This window comes from Physella acuta, unplaced genomic scaffold, assembly GCF_028476545.2.
Source record: "Physella acuta isolate Inbredline_101_S28 unplaced genomic scaffold, ASM2847654v3 ptg001890l, whole genome shotgun sequence".
Classification (NCBI taxonomy): Eukaryota; Metazoa; Mollusca; class Gastropoda; family Physidae; genus Physella; species Physella acuta.
This window is the reverse complement of record NW_026733395.1, coordinates 115,302-136,847: the sequence shown is the minus strand read 5'-3', so window position 1 is coordinate 136,847 and position 21,546 is coordinate 115,302. Positions and strand designations below refer to the sequence as shown.

The following is a 21,546-nucleotide window of genomic DNA, read 5'->3' as shown; positions in this document are numbered from 1 at the left end:
CCCGATACATTGCAGTATAAAACATCTAAACTTGTCAGCATGCAGTATAAGACATCTAAACTTGTCAGCATGCAGTATAAGACATTTAAACTTGTCAGCATGCAGTATAAGACATCTAAACTTGTCATCATGCAGTATAAGACATCTAAACTTGTCAGCATGCAGTATAAGACATCTAAACTTGTAAGCATGCAGTAGAAGACATCTAAACTTGTCATCATGCAGTATAAGACATCTAAACTTGTCATGCAGTAGAAGACATCTAAACTTGTCAGAATGCAGTATAAGACATCTAAACTTGTCAGCATGCAGTATAAGACATCTAAACTTGTCCTAAGACATCTAAACTTGTCAGCATGCAGTATAAGACATCTAAACTTGTCATGCAGTAGAAGACATCTAAACTTGTCAGCATGCAGTATAAGACATCTAAACTTGTCAGCATGCAGTATAAGACATCTAAACTTGTCATCACGTGACTAATGACCACCTAGTGGTGGCCCAGTTTTTTTGTTCTCCGTGCCCAAAGTTGAGGTAAACAAGGAAACAAAAGGTAAAAAACGTCAACATAAAACTCAAAACACATGGACATTTATTTTAATGTCAAAGCGAAACTAGGACGGCGTCGCCACGTTGTTAAGGGCGAAACCTAGAACAGGCCCCCATACATGATGTCACCAGATTTTTGTCACATTTGTTTACCTTTCCCTTTCGCCCCCCCCCCCCCACCTTATATACAGCCACCCACGCAGAGGCGTAGCGACCCATTCTGGCGCCTGGAGCGAATTAATCGACCCCCCCCCAGCTACGCCACTGCACCCACGCATTTTCCCATCAAGTCTCATAAGGTTCATTTTTTAGTACTTAATTATTTGAATTGTTTTAATTGTTTTGGGGAAGGTGGGTTGGGTGTGTGTTTGGGAAGACATTCGTTAAAATGGAAATAGCATTATTCAAACAAGTCGTAATTGCGTTATGATTTTTTTCTACTGTCGCTAGGCTAACCATAGCCCTAATTTAATCCATAACCCTAAATATAACCATTATCATAACACTAATAACAGCAATATCAGTTTAAAAACAACACCAAAAAAAATTGTATTGCCATATCTTATTTTGTTGTCTTTATTTGTCAAGAGCCCCCACTCTTTTGCCTGAAGCATGGGTTAAAACATCTACACTCCCCATTATTGAAACATAGCTAAAAGATACACTCTCAGAAAGAACCACCTATGCACGCACATGGCATGGGGAAAGGCCCTAAAATGCAAATGACTCCACCCATAAATCACGGATTAGAACCGCTAGTGCAACAGGCACAGGTAACCGGTGTGCATTACCTTACCCCCCCCCTCCCCCGTCACTAGATCGGAATGGTTCGTAAAACAGAATGGACTATTCACATTTATTTGCAGTAGGTTTCCTCAATGGCTGGGGTTTGAGGGGTGGGACGGTAGGGGGGTGAGGGGTGGGACTGAATGAGTGTTGAGGAGAACGGAGTGACTGTTTAAATAAAGTTGGTTGTAGAAGTTTGTGTCACCGGTTGCTAAATATGGATAGACTTTGAAAATATAGATAGAAATCAGGCCATATTGGATACGTAGTTTTTGAAACAGAACGACTCTACTTCTACTGCTCTATGGACGACCAGGTCTTGAAACAATACTATTCTACGCTTAAAATTAAAATAAATATGTCATCATAGCTAATGTTTATAATTTAATGGCTTGTGTTTTTCTTTGTTTTGCTATTGTTCTATATTGAGACATCTAGGTTTGTATTGTTCGATTGTTATAGCCAACATCGTTTAGTAAATTTTGTTGCTTGTTTCCTCCTATTGTCTACATCTATATTTTAAATTTATTCCGCGTTCCCTCCAGCCATTATGATTTGGTAGTGTTGTTCCTTGTTTCCTCGCATTGCCTACATCATTTTGTATTGTTGTTCCATGTTCCCTCCTAGCTTTTTATATGTTCCGTCCTATTGCCTACATCACAGTATATGTTGTTCTATGTGCTCCCCCATTGCCGACTTTATTTGGTAATCTTTCTCCATGTTCCCTCATATTGCCTACTTTATTTGGCAATATTTCCCCATGCTCCCTTCAACTGCCTTTATTGTTTTGGTAATGTTTTACCATGTTCCCTTCTTTTGCCTACATCATTTTGTAATGTTGTACCATTTTTCCTGCTATTGCCTACATCATTTTGTAACGTTGTTCCATGCTCCACTCAACTGCCGTTATTGTTTTGGTAACGTTGTTCCATGTTCCCTCCACAGGTTCCGTCAACAGACCGAGACCTAGATGGAGGAACCACACCCCTGTACAACGGCAGGAGCCACGACCCTGACCACGACCTTGACCGCCTCCACTTCTACCCTCCCCTGTTCTGCAACAGCAACAAGGATGACAGGAAGGTCCCCACCATGTCTAGCCTTGACCCCTCTGACCAAGATAACCCAGGTAAGTCAGCCTACCTGTAGTTTAAACAAGAGAGGGGGGGGGGGGGTGGCTGTCGACCTACCTGTCACCGTAAGATGCTCTACGGTTGTAAAAGCGAGTGGGCGTTGAAATGCAAGTCTTTACCAAGCCACATTTCCTGCAGCAGTAAATAAAAAGCACAAACCAGTACTTAACAATGGCAGGATGTGCATATATTACATACATACATACCCCTTCTCTCTGAATTATAAATATATATATATATATATATATATACTTTTCTGAACAAAAGTTGCAGTGTAAAATATTTTTTCGTCTCTGAACCCAGTCGCTTGATTAATGATAGGTTAAAAATACTAATCCAACGCTGCATCCCTACTGTTAATTAACCCCCACCCTCACTTCTTGTGTAAGTAACCCACCCACCCCCCAACCGTGTCACCCCCCCCCCCCCCTTCTCCCAACCCACCCTTTGGGCCTCTCCCCTTTTAACCCGTCTAACTCTGACACTTTAATTCCCCCACCTTATGTAGTTTAAAAAAAAAAAATTAAGTTGGTTCCAACTAAAAAGCCTAAATGTACTAGTTATCCGGGCTGTAGTGAGAGGTACGGGCACACACCACCATTTAGTCTAGATTAACTTAATTAGCAGCCGGCCAATGTTTGTTTATACTTTTTATAAATTAAAATCTTAGCTGGCTTAGGCCAACACTTTTTTTTAGCTGTTAAAAGTATTTTAAAATTTCGTCCCAGTTGTTATAAAGAATCAATATTTATAAAAATGTATACAATATTTTTTTTCTTTTTGGGGTTTTCAACTACATCTGCTAACATCAAGCTAAAGATTTCAGATGCAAATGTTTTTTAACGCTATTTCTTTATGTATTCCCCCACCACCTCCCCCTCTTCTCCCCCCCCCCCCCCCACCCCGTCTCTTCCCATTTGTGTCTTCATATTTCTAATTCTTTAATTACTTCCTTTATTAGTGTTGTTCGCGCACCCTCCACTTTCAATTTCATTCTAACACTGTTGCATCTGTTCCCTTTAAAAAAAAAATCCGTGTACAAAAAAAAAGTGTAGCCAACTTGGCACCATTGAGTTCATTCACAAATCTAGCCACGAAACTTGTGAATGGGGAGAGAGAGAGAGAGAGAAAGGGAGATAAAAAAAATACGATAGGTTACATGAACCTGCAGTTTGGGGCTGCGTTTGAATGATCCAACCGAGAAACCGGTTTTCGGTGGTCTGACGCGAGGCACGCTACTGACGGGGACGCGTGTTGATTTAAAAATAGCATCGGGAAAATGATGACGCTTGTGGTTTCGCTTTCTTCCATGAGTAAATACTTGTGCATGAATTGAAATGCAACGCTTTCCTGGTATTGCAAAAAGATAACCGAATGTTGACATAGTGTTTGGGCATATAAAGCAAATTTTTAAAAAGCAGAATTCACTCAAAAGCATTATAAAAATAGAAGTTGATGGTCGAAACATGATAAAATATAATGATGATCTCTGTGAAGTAACTGTAATCCGTATTTAGAAATGGATAGATTTAGCAAATTCACACTCTAAGACTCCGCAGCCCGTCTCTGAGCGTACCCAGCTCTAATGTGTTCCTGACTTGAATTGGGGAAAGTTAAAATGGCTGGCTATTCTGCTAACCGCAGTCCCCCACCACAAAACGTGCTAAAGAAACATGAATTCGATCTCGTCTACCCAAATGGGACGTCTGGTCTGAGTTATTTTACATGTACTGGAGTCCCTCCTAGTCCAACCTCACTGTAAAAATAAAAGCTCGTGGTCGTAACTAAGGCTGGTCCAAGGGAGATAACAATGAAATTGTTGGGCCCCTTGTTCGGCATTATTTAACAGGCTATGTTGCGTGGCTTCTTAAATCAACTACGCGCATGCCAAAGACTATTAATTATTGTATTTATATATATATATATATATATATATATATATATATATATATATATATATATATATATATATATATATATATATATATATATATATAATTTAAAAAGTTAGATGGCTAGTAAACAATATAGGCCCTTACTATCAACATTCTGCTTAATCTATAATTAAAAACATTGTGATCGCCCTTTTGAACTAACCGTTGGTGTTATCTCCTGTGTCTTACTTATATTCTAACTGTCGTCAGTACTAACCAGGTCACCATGTGTACCAGCACACAAATTTATCCTATCAGTTTATTAATAGCCGGCCGTACTGGTCAGTTCGCGGGGGAGTCAGCGGAAGTAACTCCTTAATAGTACTTCAGCTAGCCCCGCCTCTCAATTAATTCCCCTGATTTGCACGAGCGGCCGCTGAAGAAGAAAATTATTTCCCTTGGTTTGGACAGAGTGCTTGGACCTTGCGCTACACATTGTAGTGTAGTAGAAAGTGGAAAGACAATCTTATCTTGAAAAGTTAATGAAGAAATGTAACTCTTCCTTGTCATATCAATTGTTCCCTTCTTCGTTATATTTATTGGTCTACAACTTTACCTCATATAGTCTTATATGTAACACAACATTGTACTTTGTTTCTTTAAATTCACGATGAATTTGATTATGATAGAAAACGCCATATGAATTCGATCGTTTGCCATAGGTAAATAAAGACATGTCACAATGTGAATTCGGGGACGGAGTGGTCTAGAGAGCCGGACTGCTAACCCGTAAGTCTCGAGTTCGAATCCGGGTTCAAGTCAGTAAACCGTTAGGGAAAGTATAGGCGGCTGGGCATAGTGCTGACCACACTATCTCCTATCTGTATACAGAAAGAAGTGAACTCTACTTCACTTGCCCGTCAGGTTTGAAAGGAGCTTTACTACAACGTGAAATCAGACATACCATAATATTACACTAGACTGACTAGACTGTACATACATTCGCAGACCACAGACGTGCACATAGACCCGTAACACGACATGCAGTGCACTGACGTCCAGACACAAATCACATTCGCTACTGACATGCCTAGCGTATCTTGCCCATCACCGAGTGACTAAGCCATCTGTGCTAGCGGGTTCGTGATTGTGTGTGTGTCAGTGTGTGTGTTTGATTGTTTTGTGTTCTGTTGTGCCCAGGTCACATTTCTAAGAATTGTGCTGAACGCGACCGGAAGCGATTGTTCCTCCCCCGCAGTCTAAAAATAGATGACCCCTCATCTAACAATGTCGCCGGATGGTAGGACCAGGTACCTCTCGTTTCCCTTTGTCAAAAAAAAAATTCACCCAAAAACCTCCAAATTAAAAAAAAATGCTTTTCCGGTTTCTGTAAAATGTTTGTAGTCCAGGATTATAACATTGTGTATTGGAATTTAAAACGAATCATTTTAAATCTTGTTATTTTTGCTTTATACTCGGGAGTTCAACATTTATAAATCGTTATGTTGAAAATATAAAGCAATTTATCTAGACAATGTTATATTTTTACTGGTGTAAAAAAAAAACACGTGTTATTGTTCAGTCTCAAACTAATGAATGTAACAAAAAATGATTGGAGGAATGTACTGACATGAAGCAAATCTCCGCCAATAACAACGTTATACATTGATATGGAAGGGGGGGGGGGGGGCATTGATGGAAAAATACGAATGGAAAAACACCACCACAGCGAGAATCTGGATGCTGAAGTCAAATAAGGAGAGTAGCACTGCTCATAGCAAGGATGGGCAAACGGTTTTTTTTTTTATGCGGGAGAAAAGAAATAGTGTACATTATTTGTGAAAAATAAAAATGGAGATTTTGTAAAAGTGTGCAATAAAACAGAATTTTAAATGTACATTAATTTTGGTAAATTTGTATATTATCACTGTGCCACTGAAACAGAAAATAACAACAGGTGTGTTCGTCTATTGGTAGGATGGTGATATCAATTAAGAGTGTTAAGGTTAGGGTTGTGGTAAACCTTGGTTAGTATTTTGGGTTATAATACCATTAGCAAGTAACTTTAGTTAATAGTTAACACCGCTAAACCCAGCCTTTTAAAAAAAAATATCATTTCAATATGGTAGCTCTGTTGCACACTAAACTTAAGAGGATACTCCCTGCTTTTTCGTTTGTTGTCTTAATATAACAATTTCTTATACATAACGGAAAGTGTTACTTATTAAAGTAGACATAACGAAAGTGCTATTTATTAATTTAGACATATGTAAAGTGCTACTTATTAATTTCAAGATTCGTATGATGCTCTGTGGCCAGTTTACCGCCATATCTCCGTGGACATTAAATTATCAACCAAGGCGTTTATTCAATTATCTAAAGGAAACAATAATGCAATTAAAATTGTGTTGACGCGACGGAATCGAAATTAATTAACTTAACACATCCGAGTTAATTGGGCTCTTAATTAGATAGCATCGGCGTTTGGGATTTGTTTACCTTGAGAAGAACTAAGGCCCGTTAATACAATACCTTCTGGTTATTGAATGTTTGCGTGTGCGAGCCGGCTAGCAGGTGCTTGACTGGCGTGTGAGTAAATGCACGTGCAGGCGCGTGCATTTTTTTCCCTCTTCTGAGCCCGAATTTTCGTCCTCGGTCCCGGAGAACACTAAAGGGAAGCAACAAATGTTGGTATGTCCAAGGGAGGCAATAATTTGTTAAACGTCGAGGGCTATAGAACAAAAGGAGGAGAACAATAAATGGTTCTTGTTGGAGAGAAGGCGAAGCACGATTAAAACGGCAAAGTGAGGGGGAAAAATTATTAATCGTATGGGGTTAAGCAGCAAATGTATGTATTTCCAAGAGAGACAATAAATTGTTCTACATGCATGTGAGACAAGACAAATAGTAAGCAGTCCAGGGGAGGCAACAAATCCTTATATCACCATCAGCAGCTGGCATATGGCAGTAGATTGACACCATTCCCCCCCCCCCCCCCCGCCCCCTATTTAATTTTGTCATCTCGCCCCACAACCCCCACGGCATGCTTGCCTTATGACCTCGCGGATTGACATTTTCGTCGCCGGGTTCGTAGGAGACAATGTCATTGCGACCTTTGACCTACTCCTACCAATTTGTCCTCCATCCAGCAGGCACGGTTAATACCCCATGAATTGAGCTTTTTTTCCCCCTCGTTCTGAACAGGCAAACCCCGCTCCCCTCCCCACCCCTATGCCACCCATCAAAGGTCAAGCTAGTTAAATTTGTCATGTGGATTAACCCCCGCATCTTTAACATTCATTAGACCATAACCCCAATGACACTCGCTCCAAACACATAGACACTCTGACAGACAGTCCGACACACATACACACACGTTAACACTACTCTAGCATTGCGTCGTATGATAAGCTCAGTTACGGTTGGTACTGTTTTATTAATCGAGTGGGATGTATCACACGGGAAATAACAATGAAATAATTGTGTAACCATTATAATACCCAGAGTTACCCTACTTGAAAAAAGGACCCTTCGAAGTAACACTTCTAAAATATGTTTTTCACCGCGCCAACTTAAATAACTTTCTAACTAAAGAGCTATTATTTGTACAGGCAACAACTAGCAAGCATATCGAAAGACGTTTTGAATTTTAGTCTTTGTTGGAATAAGCTGGGATTTTCAACTGTACAGCTTTTTAAGTACCTTTTCCCATCAATACATGTTTGAACGAGTCAATGTCATCTTTCTGGAACTTTCTCATCCCAACAATGAGTAGGAAGATATGGTCCCTGGTAGGAGCGACTGAGTTCTATCCGATGCGCGTGTGTGTCTGTGTGTCTGTGTGTGTGGGGGGGGGGGGGGTTGATGGAGAGACGTGGACTAGAGGGAGAGAGACATAACGGTGGATAAAGGACGTGTAATGGATACATGCATGTAAATAACGGATGTAAGATAAAGTGGCGCGGGTTACTGCAAAGGTACGTTACTCGACGTAAGGGAAATAACCAGGTACACCAATTTGCACACATGAAAGGGAAATAACCAGGTACACAATTCAATTAAAAGAGGTGGGTTTTTTTTTTCTCTTCAAAATAACCCTCAGAATGTTACATACTTGACACGTTTGAAGACAATATGACGGGTTCGGTTTTCTTTAGCTGGCAATGTTTCTCCGTACTGTGTTATGTAAGTGCTAAGGGTGGCATGCAGGCAGCATACATTCATTGTGTGCAGCTTTATCATTTTTTTTTGTTAAAATTGCAAATAGATCACGTGAGTTCTTCCCACGCGTTTCCGCCTCGGCCATATTTCATCCCCTTTTCTCACCCATTTTTTAATCATGTTTTCATCTTAGACGTGTGTAGCTTAATTTACCATTTGTTGCCAGGCAACACTCACAAGACGCTGTAACCTTACTACCTATTGGTGACCGTTGAAGCGTGACCATCATGGCGTCTTTTGACCCCCTACTCACCATCCGCCCCCCGACACCAGCTGCCTGACGTGGGTGGTATCACGTGACCCGTTTTGTTATGAAATGTCGTTGGCGGGTCAACCTGGTCTTAACCGCCCCCGCAACAATTTCTTTTTTGTTTTGTTGTTGAGAGGGTGAGTACCCATTCAACTGCACACACGCACGCACGCGCACGCCTGCTCACACGCAAAGATCCCGCGCGCATGCATGTGTCTGTGTGTGCATGTTTCTTTATAAGGCGTACACAATGCAGCAACATCTTGTTGTGTTTAAGCCTGCAACTTCCGGGTGTCTCACCAGCATCCTCCACCCCCCCCGTCTCAAGCCTTCTCTTTCTAGCCCTCGGTGTACTTTCGGGTTTATTTTAAGCCCGGGGTAACACTGGCTTGGGGTGGGGCTAGGGGGTGGGGAATTAAATAAGACTTGTCCAGCTGTTGACAGGTCCGGTGTCTTATCTTAATTTAAGTTCCGCTTATGGCAGGGTGATTTTAATGAGGTTAATTAAAGTATCACATTAAATGGCTAATGAATGTATAACTTTTTTATATTTAAACGTTGTTTTTAAATTGTACTTGTTAATTGAATGGAATATACGAAAACTACTTTTTAAAAAGTTTATATTTTTAATTTAGAAATAGAAGTTAAATTTGATTTAATATTTATTTAGTTAGACCATAAGTCTCTGTCAGATAGATCTAGTAGAAGTACGAGCCTGTGCCAGAACTACCTGTTGTTATGTAATGGTCAGATAAAGATGACCCACGGACTTCTTTTTGAGCATTTGTTTTTGCCTTGGATGTGAAAAGGCGTTCAGCAGAAAATATGAAGATACTGACTGTTGCCGGTTCAAGACTCATTAATTTTTTTCTCTGTAATGATATTGACGTGTAATGTTTAATCGGGTAATATTAGCGTAAGGTATTTTGATGGTATGTTCGGGATTTGTAATAAGTATCTATTTAAATTAGATTTGGTTTGGATATTATAAAAGTCCCCTTAGAAGGGATTTCCTGAATTAATGTTAGTTTATGCAGAAATGTCAAGTGGATTACATTAGGGTTAGAGTTCTAAAAGTCCCCTTTTATATGGATTTCCAGAGTTAGTGTTGGTTTATCTCAAGTGGATTAGAATAGGGTTAAGATTAATGCTACAGTATTCGGGAGTGTCCAAGATTTACTGTACACGAAGCGTCGGCTGACCCATGCACGTGAGCGACGGTCCCATGACTTAACAACCCCCTCAAACGTCGAGTGAGACGCGCCCCATCAGCGCACACGACTGTGACCTTGACCGCACGTCCGCCGACACTGGGCGGGAACGTTAAGCTTGGACGCATGGCGGGACCCCCACAAAAAAAAAAAAATTGGCGATAAAAATCTTATTTCGTTTCCTCTTGAAAAACTCTGTTTATAGTTGCGATTTTTAAACGCTCCCATTTGCTGTGACGTGAAAAGAAAAGTAACTCTTTTTGTGAGGGGGGAACCACGGGAGGTAATTCAAACAATAAACTATAATGTCTGCAGGCTGACGTGCCCATGGGCCTATTAGTTTATCATACGTTTATAAGTGCTACTCTAAGCGTAATCGGGGCTCTATAAATTAGCCAGGAACGATAACTTTGTGCGTGTTTTTTAAGGTGTGGTTAGGGTGGCTGTACGTTTCAAACCACTGGGAGAGTAGAGTTATCGTTCTTATGTTTAGGATATGGAACACATTGACACACTTTTTACCTAACCAGACTCAACTGTTAAGAACTTTTTTAAAATGCATTGCTGTATTGTGGGTGTTTTTTATTTATAAATGTAACTTAGTTCCCCAAAGTATTAGATCTGTTATGGTCGAGGTAACAGCTACTTAGCAATCTCTACCTCACCCATTATTGTTCTATCAACCTGGAAACGTTTTTGCCTTTGTATGTTTATAAATGATACTACGCGAAAAGTGGTTTATGGAAAACCCTTTCATTCAAACAGGCTGTTCTTTTCGTGCTATCGGTGATGATAAATGAAGGTTCACCTCCCTTGTGTACAAGGTCCATAATCTTACACGTCGAAACCAGTTAGATATTTACTTCAGGGCATTTGTTGTGCTTAGTCGTGTGTACCAAGAAACTAGCCAGATATGCACCCGAAGACTAAGTAAGCCATAAAACCTAAGGCTAATCAGTCAAACGCCTTTAAACTAACTAGCCAAATACACCAAAAGTAAAAAGACATAAATCATTTTTTTGTGCCAAAACTAGCAACAAATTATACAGATAAATACTAGCTATACCCCAAAACTAACTGCCAAATATATAGATGAAGACCAGTTATATCCCAAAACTACAGCCAAATATATAGATGAAGATCAACTATACCCCTAAACTAGCAGCCAAATATATAGATGGACTCGTCATATCCCAAAACTAGAGCCAAATATATAGTTGAAGATCAGCTATACCCCAAAACTAGCAGCCAAATATATAGATGAAGACAAGTTATATCCCAAAACCGCAGCTAAATGTATAGTTGAAGATCAGCTATACCCCTAAACTAGATATTGATAAAGCCCAGCCAAACACCCTAACCCACTCATCTTTCACTTACGTTTTAACCCCTTTAATTCATCCACACTCACCCAATCACACCATCCAGATGCAACACTTTAGTCTAATAACACTCCACCTCATTACGCTCATTCAGTTCATCCATCACTCACACGCCCCCCCCCCCCCCTTTCCGCCCCGCCCCCACCTTTTTTTTCATGCACATCCCTCCGTCTCTTGCATGTACCCCGACCCCTCGTTTTTATGTGATCCATCTTTACCTACCCCTTCCCCGGACACACGCCTACACCTTTAAATGTTTCTACCCCTTCCCGTCCCCCAATTTATCAATGCACTTCTAGAAAATATAGTTTAGGTAAAGGTGGGGGTGGGTGGTAGGGGGGTGGTGAAGGGGTAGAGGTAGATCAAAGATTTTTTTTTATTTCGCATGCCTGACGACACTACTGTAAAACTATTTCGTTCACAAATGCTCACTAATTAATTTTTTTTTTAAATACTGAACTCAGTAACGAGATAATTTTTAGAAGGTGTACCGTAATTATCTGACCTTTGGTTTGTCTTACCCCAAGGCCGTGGGATTTGTGAGGAACGGATTTTTTTTTAAACTTATTTTACGTAAGTTCGTATGGGAACGTTACCTGTAACTTATCTTTTCGAGTTGTGTCCCTTATAGGGATAGTATCTCATTTCTTCTGCCTTTGCTAAGCCTTACAAGTTAAAAGAAAATATAGTATGGTAATTGTAGCAATGAGCATTAAGTCTATTAGAAAATGTTTATCTTTAAATTAAATACTTTCTTATTATATTATGCGATATTTTTTTTAAATTATAAAATTAATAGCATTTATTGCGATTAGACTCAGCTTTGATGGAATGTTGGACCTGGTCAATATGGGGGTGTCTGATTTAGCCGGGAAAGGTACGCAGGTCATCATGCTGACCACAACGAGCTTCCATATGCTTAGATCACAATAACAAACTTTACGGCTTTCGAGATTGGGACCTTTAAATAGTCTTAATTAAGTTCCTAATGTGCTGCATTGGATTTACTTTCAACCCGTTTATATATAAGGCCGTAGGCTTGGATACTTGTCGTGATAGAATAAGTAAGTTGTTTTAATATAAGGGTAGCGGGGGCAGGCTGTAAGTAAAACAATTTGATTTCAAGGGTGTAGTGGTTGGAGGGTTGGCTCATGAGCGGGGTTTAATGAGAGTTGTGTCTAGCCTTGTGATGGCCAACACGAGTGGCGGTACTTACTCGTTACGGTCATCACGTGACTGACGTCTGAAGTGGTGTAGATGATGGGGTGGGATGGTGGTGGTGCTACGTTCAGCTGTGGTGAGTGCTTGTAAGTGCAGGCTGCAGGTGAGGCTGGGATAAGCGTGAGTAGGTTGTGATGGCTGGGGCGTGCGGGATGTCGTCTAGGTAAACGATGCCCTGTCGAGGGCGCCGAATGGCGAGAGGAGGGAGGGTAGGGAGGTAAAGGTGAGTTGTGTTCATTCATGTTTTGGTTTAAGCTGATGGCTTTTGACCTCTTACATGTGGCATAACGGTTGAGGAGGAGGGAGGGGGTAGTTCATTTTTTTAGAAGACTCATCCAAAATGTTTTTTGAGTTTGTCGGAGAGGGTGGGGGAAGGGGGTAAAGTGCAGGCAAGAAGACTTCAGTTTGACCTAAATTATGTTGGTCTCCTCGGTGTCAGTGTAATTAGTGTCCAAATTTACCGTTGTCAACAATCTAAATGTGTCAATCCGCGGGAAGACAGAAAAAAAAAAAGAATCTAAAATTGCCAACGCCACAAGAGGCAGCTCATGAAAAACTGCACGTTTTCGTCTGTCATCGCTTTCTCCGGCCCCTTGACGTCATGAGTTGCGCGCCCCTTGTCTCTCCCTCTCGCACCTCGACAGAGCACTCATTACGCCTTGTCGTGGCGCTGGGAGCTGACATCCCTTTAGTTAAATGGACTCGGCTGAACTTTTGCGTTCGCCTCGACTTCACGTCGGCGCGAGACATTTTTTTTTAAAAAAAAAAAGGAAGGGATCTCACGCTTGAAATAATTAGCAGCAAATTAAATTTAAAGAAAAAAAAACAGTAACACATCATTTATAAAAATTAAAATTACTGATTTTTATTTAAAATTCTAATAATTTCAAATATTGTACATTGCATTTTTTGCCTTTTTATTTTCTATCCAACCTAATCCCCAAGTTATCCCTTCACTCGTACATTCTTATTTCTATGTGTGTGCATTTCATGCTATTGATTTACTAAAAAATTCTTCATCATATTTTACTTTGTTTTTCTTAGCTATCTTTTTCATAAACTTAGAATTCACCAATCGTAAATCAGAGGTCATTATCCCAGGCATCATTGCAACAGAAGGGTTATAATTGCGTAATTTAATGGCATCTTAATCTTTATCCTTCAACCCAAGCAAGTTCTTTTTTCAAGATGCATGTGTTGTTGTTTTTTTACTTATTGTTTTATCAATGTTTTGATGGTTTAATTAGTCACATCTACTGTAGGTCTGCCATACTTACTGGCGCACTTTTTAAAAATGATTCTGTGGGTCCAAACGCTCGCTACTCTTATTTTAGTTGCGCTACTTCCTTTTACTGTCAATTCCATTTACCGCTCCTTACCATTAAAGTGCCGTTATTTCACGTTGAATAAAACGTTACCCCCTTTTAAATTGGACTACTTCCCTTTATAGTTACTTGCCTAAATGTTGTATTACTTCCCAAGCAAGGTTTGTTACTTCCCTTAACAGTATGCTACTTCCCATCAAAGGAATATATTCTAGCAAGCTTTGTTACTTCCCTTAAAAATGTTATTTCCCATCTTAGGAATATATTCTTGCAAGGTTTGTTACTTCCCTTAGCAGCATGCAACTTCCCATCTTAGGAATATATTCTTGCAAGGTTTGTTACTTCCCTTAACAGTATGCTAACAGCAGATGCACAAAAATCCAATTATAATAACGTTTGCAGTATTTATCTCAAATCTAAATTGCTATTATTTTTAACTGGCTGGTAAGGATCCGAACCCAGAACCTTTACCTGACATCGTGTCATTAACCGTAGTGATACCTGTACCCCATTCGGACAGAGCAATAAAACACCCCCTCCGCCCCCACCCCCTCGGCACCTACTGCCTCGTGAACCTAACACTCGTTACCCAGTTTTCCGCCTCATCAAGTTTTTTTTCTCTCTGCTTATCTCCCCTAAATCTAGCTCATCTTATACGCGCGGGGGCGGCTACGTCACTGGCGCCGTTGGTTGTGTTGCTGGATGCGGCTCCCGGAGCAGGTCGGCTCCGGCTTGCAAGTGTCATGTTGTCTGGGGTACTTCAGTTGGGCGGAAAATTGCTTGAGCGCGGGTGCCAGTAGCTGTGGGTTCAGGGCCCTCGTTCTAATACACACAGAACGTGGTGGTGGGGGCTGCAATGTTGTGTCTGGAGCCATGGGATGTCCATCGTGCAATGAAGGGGCCCATAGTCAATGTAGACCGTCTCAAAGTACGTCTTGGTCATCTCATAGTGCTTCTAGGCCATCTCATAGTCCTTCTAGGCCATCTCATAGTCCTTCTAGGACATCTCATAGTGCTTCTAGGCCATCACATAGCCCTTCTAGGCCATCTCATAGTGCTTCTAGGCCAGCTCATAGTCCTTCTAGGCCATCTCAAAGTACGTCTAGGCCATCTCTAGTCCTTCTAGGCCATCTCTAGCCCTTCTAGGCCATCTCATAGTCCTTCTAGGCCATCTCATAGTCCTTCTAGGCCATCTCACTGTATCGTTGGCCATCTTGAGCCCTTTCAGGCTTTATATTTGTCCTTTTAGGTCATCTCCTGGCGCTTGAAGATCGTCCCATAATGCATGTATGTTGTTCAAGTTATAAGAAAGCCGTGTCATAATACATGGTTCATATTTCAGTAATTGGAACTCAGATCACAGTCTAAGTTTGTCGATCAAACAGCATGGTGGTGCTTTTTAGTTGTAAATTTGTTTCTCGTGAAATCAGAAAATAAAGTATACATGTATCTACATGTTTTCTATCCCCCACCTTTTTTAAATAGTATTTCTTGACGGATGCACGAGCTTAAATTAAGCGTAGTGCCACGTAAAAAAAAAAACGTAAACGTGAAACGGAAAGATTTTTTTTTACGATTTAAGATATATATTTTGAATATTGAAAAAAAAAAGCTTGGTTTTATTAGCGTTATGTGAAGGCCGACTGCTAGAGTTTCTTTCAGACGTTTAGCATCGAACTCCCAATGGGTTTCAAATAATAGATCGCCAACCACAGGGTTGGAAAATAACTTACTGATTAACAGAAAGATTTCAAGTGACCAATTGTGTATGTATATATATATATATATATATATATATATATATATATATATATATATATATATATATATATATATATATATGGATAGAGGGGGAAAGAGAGAGGCGTCGGTTGCATTGGGTAGGGTGTAGGGCGCCATCGGGTGTAAACGATATGATTATTATTGCTAGTCAGGCCTCCTCTGATATCTGTAGTCAGCGAGTTATCGTGATAATATTTTATTTACGACTACGAGAGCGACTTGTAAAACATGTTTAAAATGAGGAGTTTGTGAATTTTAGGACTTGTCCGTTTTTCTATATTTAAACTAACCTATATGTGTTTGCTGTGTGTGTGTGTATGTGCGCGTGTGCTTGCGTATATATAGGGTCTGTATGAATATTCATATTTATATCATAGTTTCTGTGTTGTTACGTCATTGAGGTGTAAAACAGGAATCCTTGAACTTGACTTAAGAAGACGGACACACTGACACACCGCGCCTGTGTAGGTGGGTCAATATTGAATGCCGCTGCGACATGACGTGTTTGGTCACTGGGTCAAGCGCTGCACGCTGCTGCCCCTGGACGCTGGCTAACAGCATCAGCAACTTCCTGAATCTGGGGTTCGAACCCAGGCATGTTCGAATCCGCGTGTTCGAACTCCGTCGTATTACATATCTCAACTCTCACCACTGGCTTCAGCTAAAATATTTTTTAAAATGAATAAATGAGCAGTTATTTAACTATTTTCCTTTTTATTCAATGGTTCCAACGACACGGTTTTAAAAAAAAATGACGGTACTAATTCTCTTCCAGTCCACCTTTGTCTGAGCGAAGTCACGTGTCTTCATCACGTCATCGCTTTTAAACTCTTTAACGAAAACTTTTAACGAACGCTTTTTTTTTTAAATTATGCAGTGCCTCCTCTTTACCTTCATTACCCCCATCCATATATCTCTCTCCTCCTCCCCTGCACCTCCTCCTCACCCCTCCCTCCCGCCGGCCCTTGCGGTTTTACGAATGTAGGTTCACACCAGGCCGAAAAGATCCCATTCTTAAAATTTTGTTTCGTTTTAAGTTTCAAATTTTTTTTCTCCGAAGATTTTTTTAATGACTCTACTACCCTCGCAACATCCCCCCCCCCCCACCTCTCTCCTCCTGCCTTCCTCCACTCTACATCTTTTTCTCACAAAATTACCCCACCCTCCTCCTGCGCCGCCCACCCCACTCCCCCGCCCGACTTACCTGCCTTATCACCCCCACCTGCACGCCATTGATGTGTTTGTTTATCTGTGTGTCTGCGAAATGGTTTGTTGCTAGCAGATTAGCCTTGGATTTGCATTTCGGAAAGTGGAGGAGGGTTCTGGGGAAGGGGGGGGGGGGGGGCGGGGAGTCAGTCCCGGCGGGGAGGGGGAGGTGACCCTCTCTGATGTGAATCTACAAACAAATTATTACGCGAGGAAGATTTAAAGATTAATAACTCACAACTGTTGTGGGGGTGGGAGGGGGGGTGTGAACTTTTCATTTTGGTTAATTAAAGAAAGGGTCACAATGTGGGATAAGTCTTCGCCCTGTGGGATTGTGGGAAGAGTTTTTTTTTTGGGAGGGGGCGTAGAAAGTCAAGACACGGAATAGGAGCAGGGGGGGGGGGGCGTGCTGAAGGGTAGGGGTGGTGGGAGGGATGTTGCTTTTAAAAGATGTTTTTGTTATGGTAAGAAAAAGGTAATCAAAAGAAGGTGAGTTGCCTAATTGTCGGGTGAATGAAAAGTGAAATCTGGCAATACTCGTGGAGTTTGACATCTTGATCGGGAGAAAACGTGGGGGCGGGATGCGTGCCTTGAGGAACCTAACTGGTGAACATAGCTGCACATGTGTAGTATAGCTGCAGCTTGTCAATGTGGTTGTGAATGGTTTGCTTTTTTTTATCGTTGCAGTTATTTGATCTAGCTAGAGTTGTGTTATATGTGTATATTCATGTTTAGCTGTGTATATACTTTGCTATTTAGTATGTTTATAACTGTTTCATCTGACTGTAAATATGTATTTAGCTATCCCCGCTGATATGCTACTTAATATAACTGTAGTTGTTCTATATTGCTGTACTAATTGTATTGCTAAATCAGGTTCATATGACTATATAAAACATTGCTGTAGATTATTATATTATTATATTATCTTTTATTGCTAGGTTGTGTATTTTAATATGGGTAAAACGGTATCACTGCTTAGCGTACTTGCACTAGTTGAGTAATATACAGCTAGAAGTAAAATATAATAAAAATAATAATAATAATTTATTTTTTTTAAAAACCACACACATACAAACGTTGTTGATAGCTGTTTATCACTGGCTAGCTGCAGCCAGAATGGAATAAATATTCGAATTCTCGCTCCTTTAGTCACGTGACCCGTCTTTGCACTTTCGGCGGCTGAGAACTGACGCGGCTAAAAATAATTAGTGTGACGCGTGAACTGGCCGTGATTTGGAAGGAGCTCCACGGCTGCATACGTCATGGTGACGCGTTGGTCGCCATTCCCACGGTGGTAATTAAAATCATTGTTAGAGTCACCCCCTCCCCCGGGCCTTCTCCTTCCCCTTACCACGTAGAGTTCATATCTACTGGATTCAAACGCCAGGCCTATTGACATTACATTGACCTTTTGCTTATTAGCGAGCCCCGCGTGATGGGTCAGTGTGTAATTAGAATCGGTCAGTGACTTACTGACAGAGTCTGAGTGACAGCGCGATGAACCAAGGAAAGAAAAAATTCAGTGTCGTTTGTTCTCGTAGTGCTTGCAGCTCTGTTACTCCATCTCTCAAACATGGTACAGCTGAGATCATGTTAAAACAAACAATTCCAAAATGTATTTGTTAGAAAAACTTTTCACATTTTCCGAACTTATCAACACGTCCTCTACATAATGTTTTATCATCTTGCTTCAAATCGGCTCGAGTCGGCGCCTGACGTATTCTGTGATATGAAATCAAATATAGCCACATAGTGCCGTTACATTTTTAAACCTCCTCCCCACACCCATCCCTCACACACCCATCCCTCACACACCAATCCCTCACACACCCATACCTCACACACCCATACCTACACGAGGGTTTCGTGAATGTCGGCAATTGTCAAAACTTGAAAAGAAACTTGTTATTTTTTTGACGCTGTTTTGTAACACGATCTTTATGACGTGATAGGTGGTCCAGGTCCCACACGCCTGCGGTAGCTGGTCTATGACGCCGTTGGTAGCTGGTCTAAGACCTTACATGACCTTGGTAAATGGTCTAAGAAATCACCCCCTCCCAGCACCTTGATAATTTGTCTAAACCCCCCCCCCCCCCACACCCAGGACCTTGATGGTTGGTCTTAGACTCCCAGGACCTAGATGGTTGGTCTAAGACCCCCAGGACTTTGATGGTTGGTCTAAGACCCCCCCCCCTCCCAGGATCAGGACCTAGATGGTTGGTCTAAGACCCCCCCCCGGTTGGTCTAAGACCCCCCCCCCCCCTCCCAGGATCAGGACCTAGATGGTTGGTCTAAGACCCCCCCCCCCCTGGTTGGTCTAAGACCCCCCCCCCTCCCAGGATCAGGACCTTGATGGTTGGTCTAAGACCCCCCAGTTGGTCTAAGACCCCACGGCGTCGGTAGTGTGCTGAAACCTAAGATCCCAGGCTGGCGCTTGCCTAGAAACCACAGTCGAAATTAACTGTATAATATGCTGTAATTGCACACCCAGCCTCCCCTTCCTCCCCCTGACTTGACGCTTCCCGGTGTTCAAATCTCGGTGATCTTACCAGGACCTTCTGACGAATCCTGACAGAAATCTGTTTGAAGTGGAACATTACAAAGCAGATGTTTGAGGTAGTTGGATCAGAGTGCATAGATCGCACCGCACTGCACAACACAGTTGTCACACTAGGATTACAAAGTTCCTAAAGATTTATTTTATAGGCAACCTAAATAGTATAATCACAGTAGTTGGATCAGAGTGCATAAATGCGCACCGCACTGCAGAACACAATTGTAACACTAGAATTGCACGGTTCCCAAATATACATTTCATAGAGGCAACAGAGTGTCTTAGCTGTCGGTGGATGCATATAGAAATTACAATTCTAAAATTTGAATTGTATTTCTATTGAGTTTTTTTTTTCTCTATGTGATGGGGAAAATAGTATTTACTTCCGTGAAAGAAACAAACTTGTACCTTCAATAGTTTCATAGTAAGTTGGCTTTTTTTTTTTAGCGCATGCGGTCATTAGAGATAACCACTGCACACATGATGGTGGCGTATGAAGACACGTGTGTAAGAGGATACGCTTGATGCAGCCACCGAAAAGTTGCGCATCCATTTTGATTAAAGGGTAGCAGTTAATCACACCGGCTCGCCCAATTTTCTGCCGGTTTAGCCGGGGTTTTTTCCCCCTGCGCTGGCATTTTAAAATTAATTTGAGCGCTTCATTTTGACCAATCTACGGTTGGGGGTGGCTTGATTAAGGGTTGGGGTGGGCTAGGGGAGGTGTGCGCGCCATTTTGTGTATCTAGTTGCGTTGTGTGGGAGGTGTTCTACTTTTGATGTGTGATGTGTTCTACTGGCGGTGTGTGGGTGTTCTACTGGCGGTGGTGTGAGGTATTCTAATGGTGGTGTGTGTGGTGTACCACTGGTGATGTGTGGTGTTCTACTGAGGGTGTGTGGGGTGTTCTACTGGTGATGTGTGGGGTGTTCTACTGGTGATGTGTGGGGTGTTTTACTGAGTGTGTGGGGTGTTCTACTGGGGGTGTGTGGGGTGTTTTAATGATGGTGTGTGGGGTTTTCTACTAGTTGTGTGTGGAGTGTTCTACTGATGTGGGTTGTTGAGATGAGATATAGTACTGTTTGAAAGGTGACTATTGTTGTAGGATATATAGATTTTAGATCTATTGGTCTTTGAATGTAGTGTATCTGTCTTGTTTCTTTTCTATTGTTATAGCGTTGTCTATCTTTATTTTATTTATTTTTATTTGATGGGTAGTGGGTCTTGTATTTTATTTATTAATTGTGTGTTATTTGGTCTTGTGTTTCTTTCGTACTTGTTTTCTGAGGTCTTGAAACTGTTACCGTCTGATGTAATACGTAGTTTAAATAGGTGAAACATTTGGGTGTGAGAGAGTTATCTCAGTAGTGGGGGTTTCTTGATTTAGAATATGGACCTGGGATAATGGGGATTCATTGTGGGTTGGTAGATCAAGTGTGTGTGTAATAGATCCATGTTAATGTGTGTCTATTCTTTTGATTTAGCGATTCTATGTTATGTATTGCACTTGTAATAGAAACAATTTAAAGAAAAACATGTTTTTTTAAAAATTGAATTGTGAAAATGTGTTTACAGCTAAATAGAGACGACACTAGAACCTTCCATTCCTATCCTCCAGTCTTTAAAATATATAGTCAGGTTTTAAGAACTCTTGCAATATTTTGTAATTACTGCTCTAGAAAATACAATTTACACATAACCTTAATAGTACACATACACCCCCCATAGATGTGGGTTGCCCATTATCCACCCCACCCCCATTTCACCCCTTCCATATCCATCCATCTCCCCCATTTCTCCCCTCCTCTTCCTCATACACAACATTACGTTAAATTTTCATTCATAAATCCACTCACCTCTACTCCAGCGGAAGTGGGCGGGGCTTAGGTAAATGAATAATTGCCGGCCCAGCTTCCCGATTGGCTGTCGCTTCCCACGTCTGCCCAGAGAGCAGGCTCTGAGCATGGTGGCGCGCGCGCGGGGCCCCCTTTACGTATTGTATAGGTTAAAACTTGCGGAGGACAGCGAACACAATTGAAAGAAAGAAAGGGAGA

The 21,546-nt window shown here is 41.2% G+C and overlaps 1 protein-coding gene across 3 annotated transcripts in view; it reads left to right on the top strand.

Moving 5' to 3' along the window:
* Window positions 1–21,546, top strand: part of LOC131931095 (protein c-ets-1-A) — a 111,877-nt gene that overhangs the window by 51,425 nt on the left and 38,906 nt on the right. For all 3 annotated transcript variants that reach the window (XM_059287803.1, XM_059287802.1, XM_059287804.1), the window contains one exon: window positions 2,281–2,464. In XM_059287803.1, the coding sequence (XP_059143786.1) occupies window positions 2,281–2,464 (184 nt within the window). The remainder of the gene's footprint in view (window positions 1–2,280; window positions 2,465–21,546) is intronic.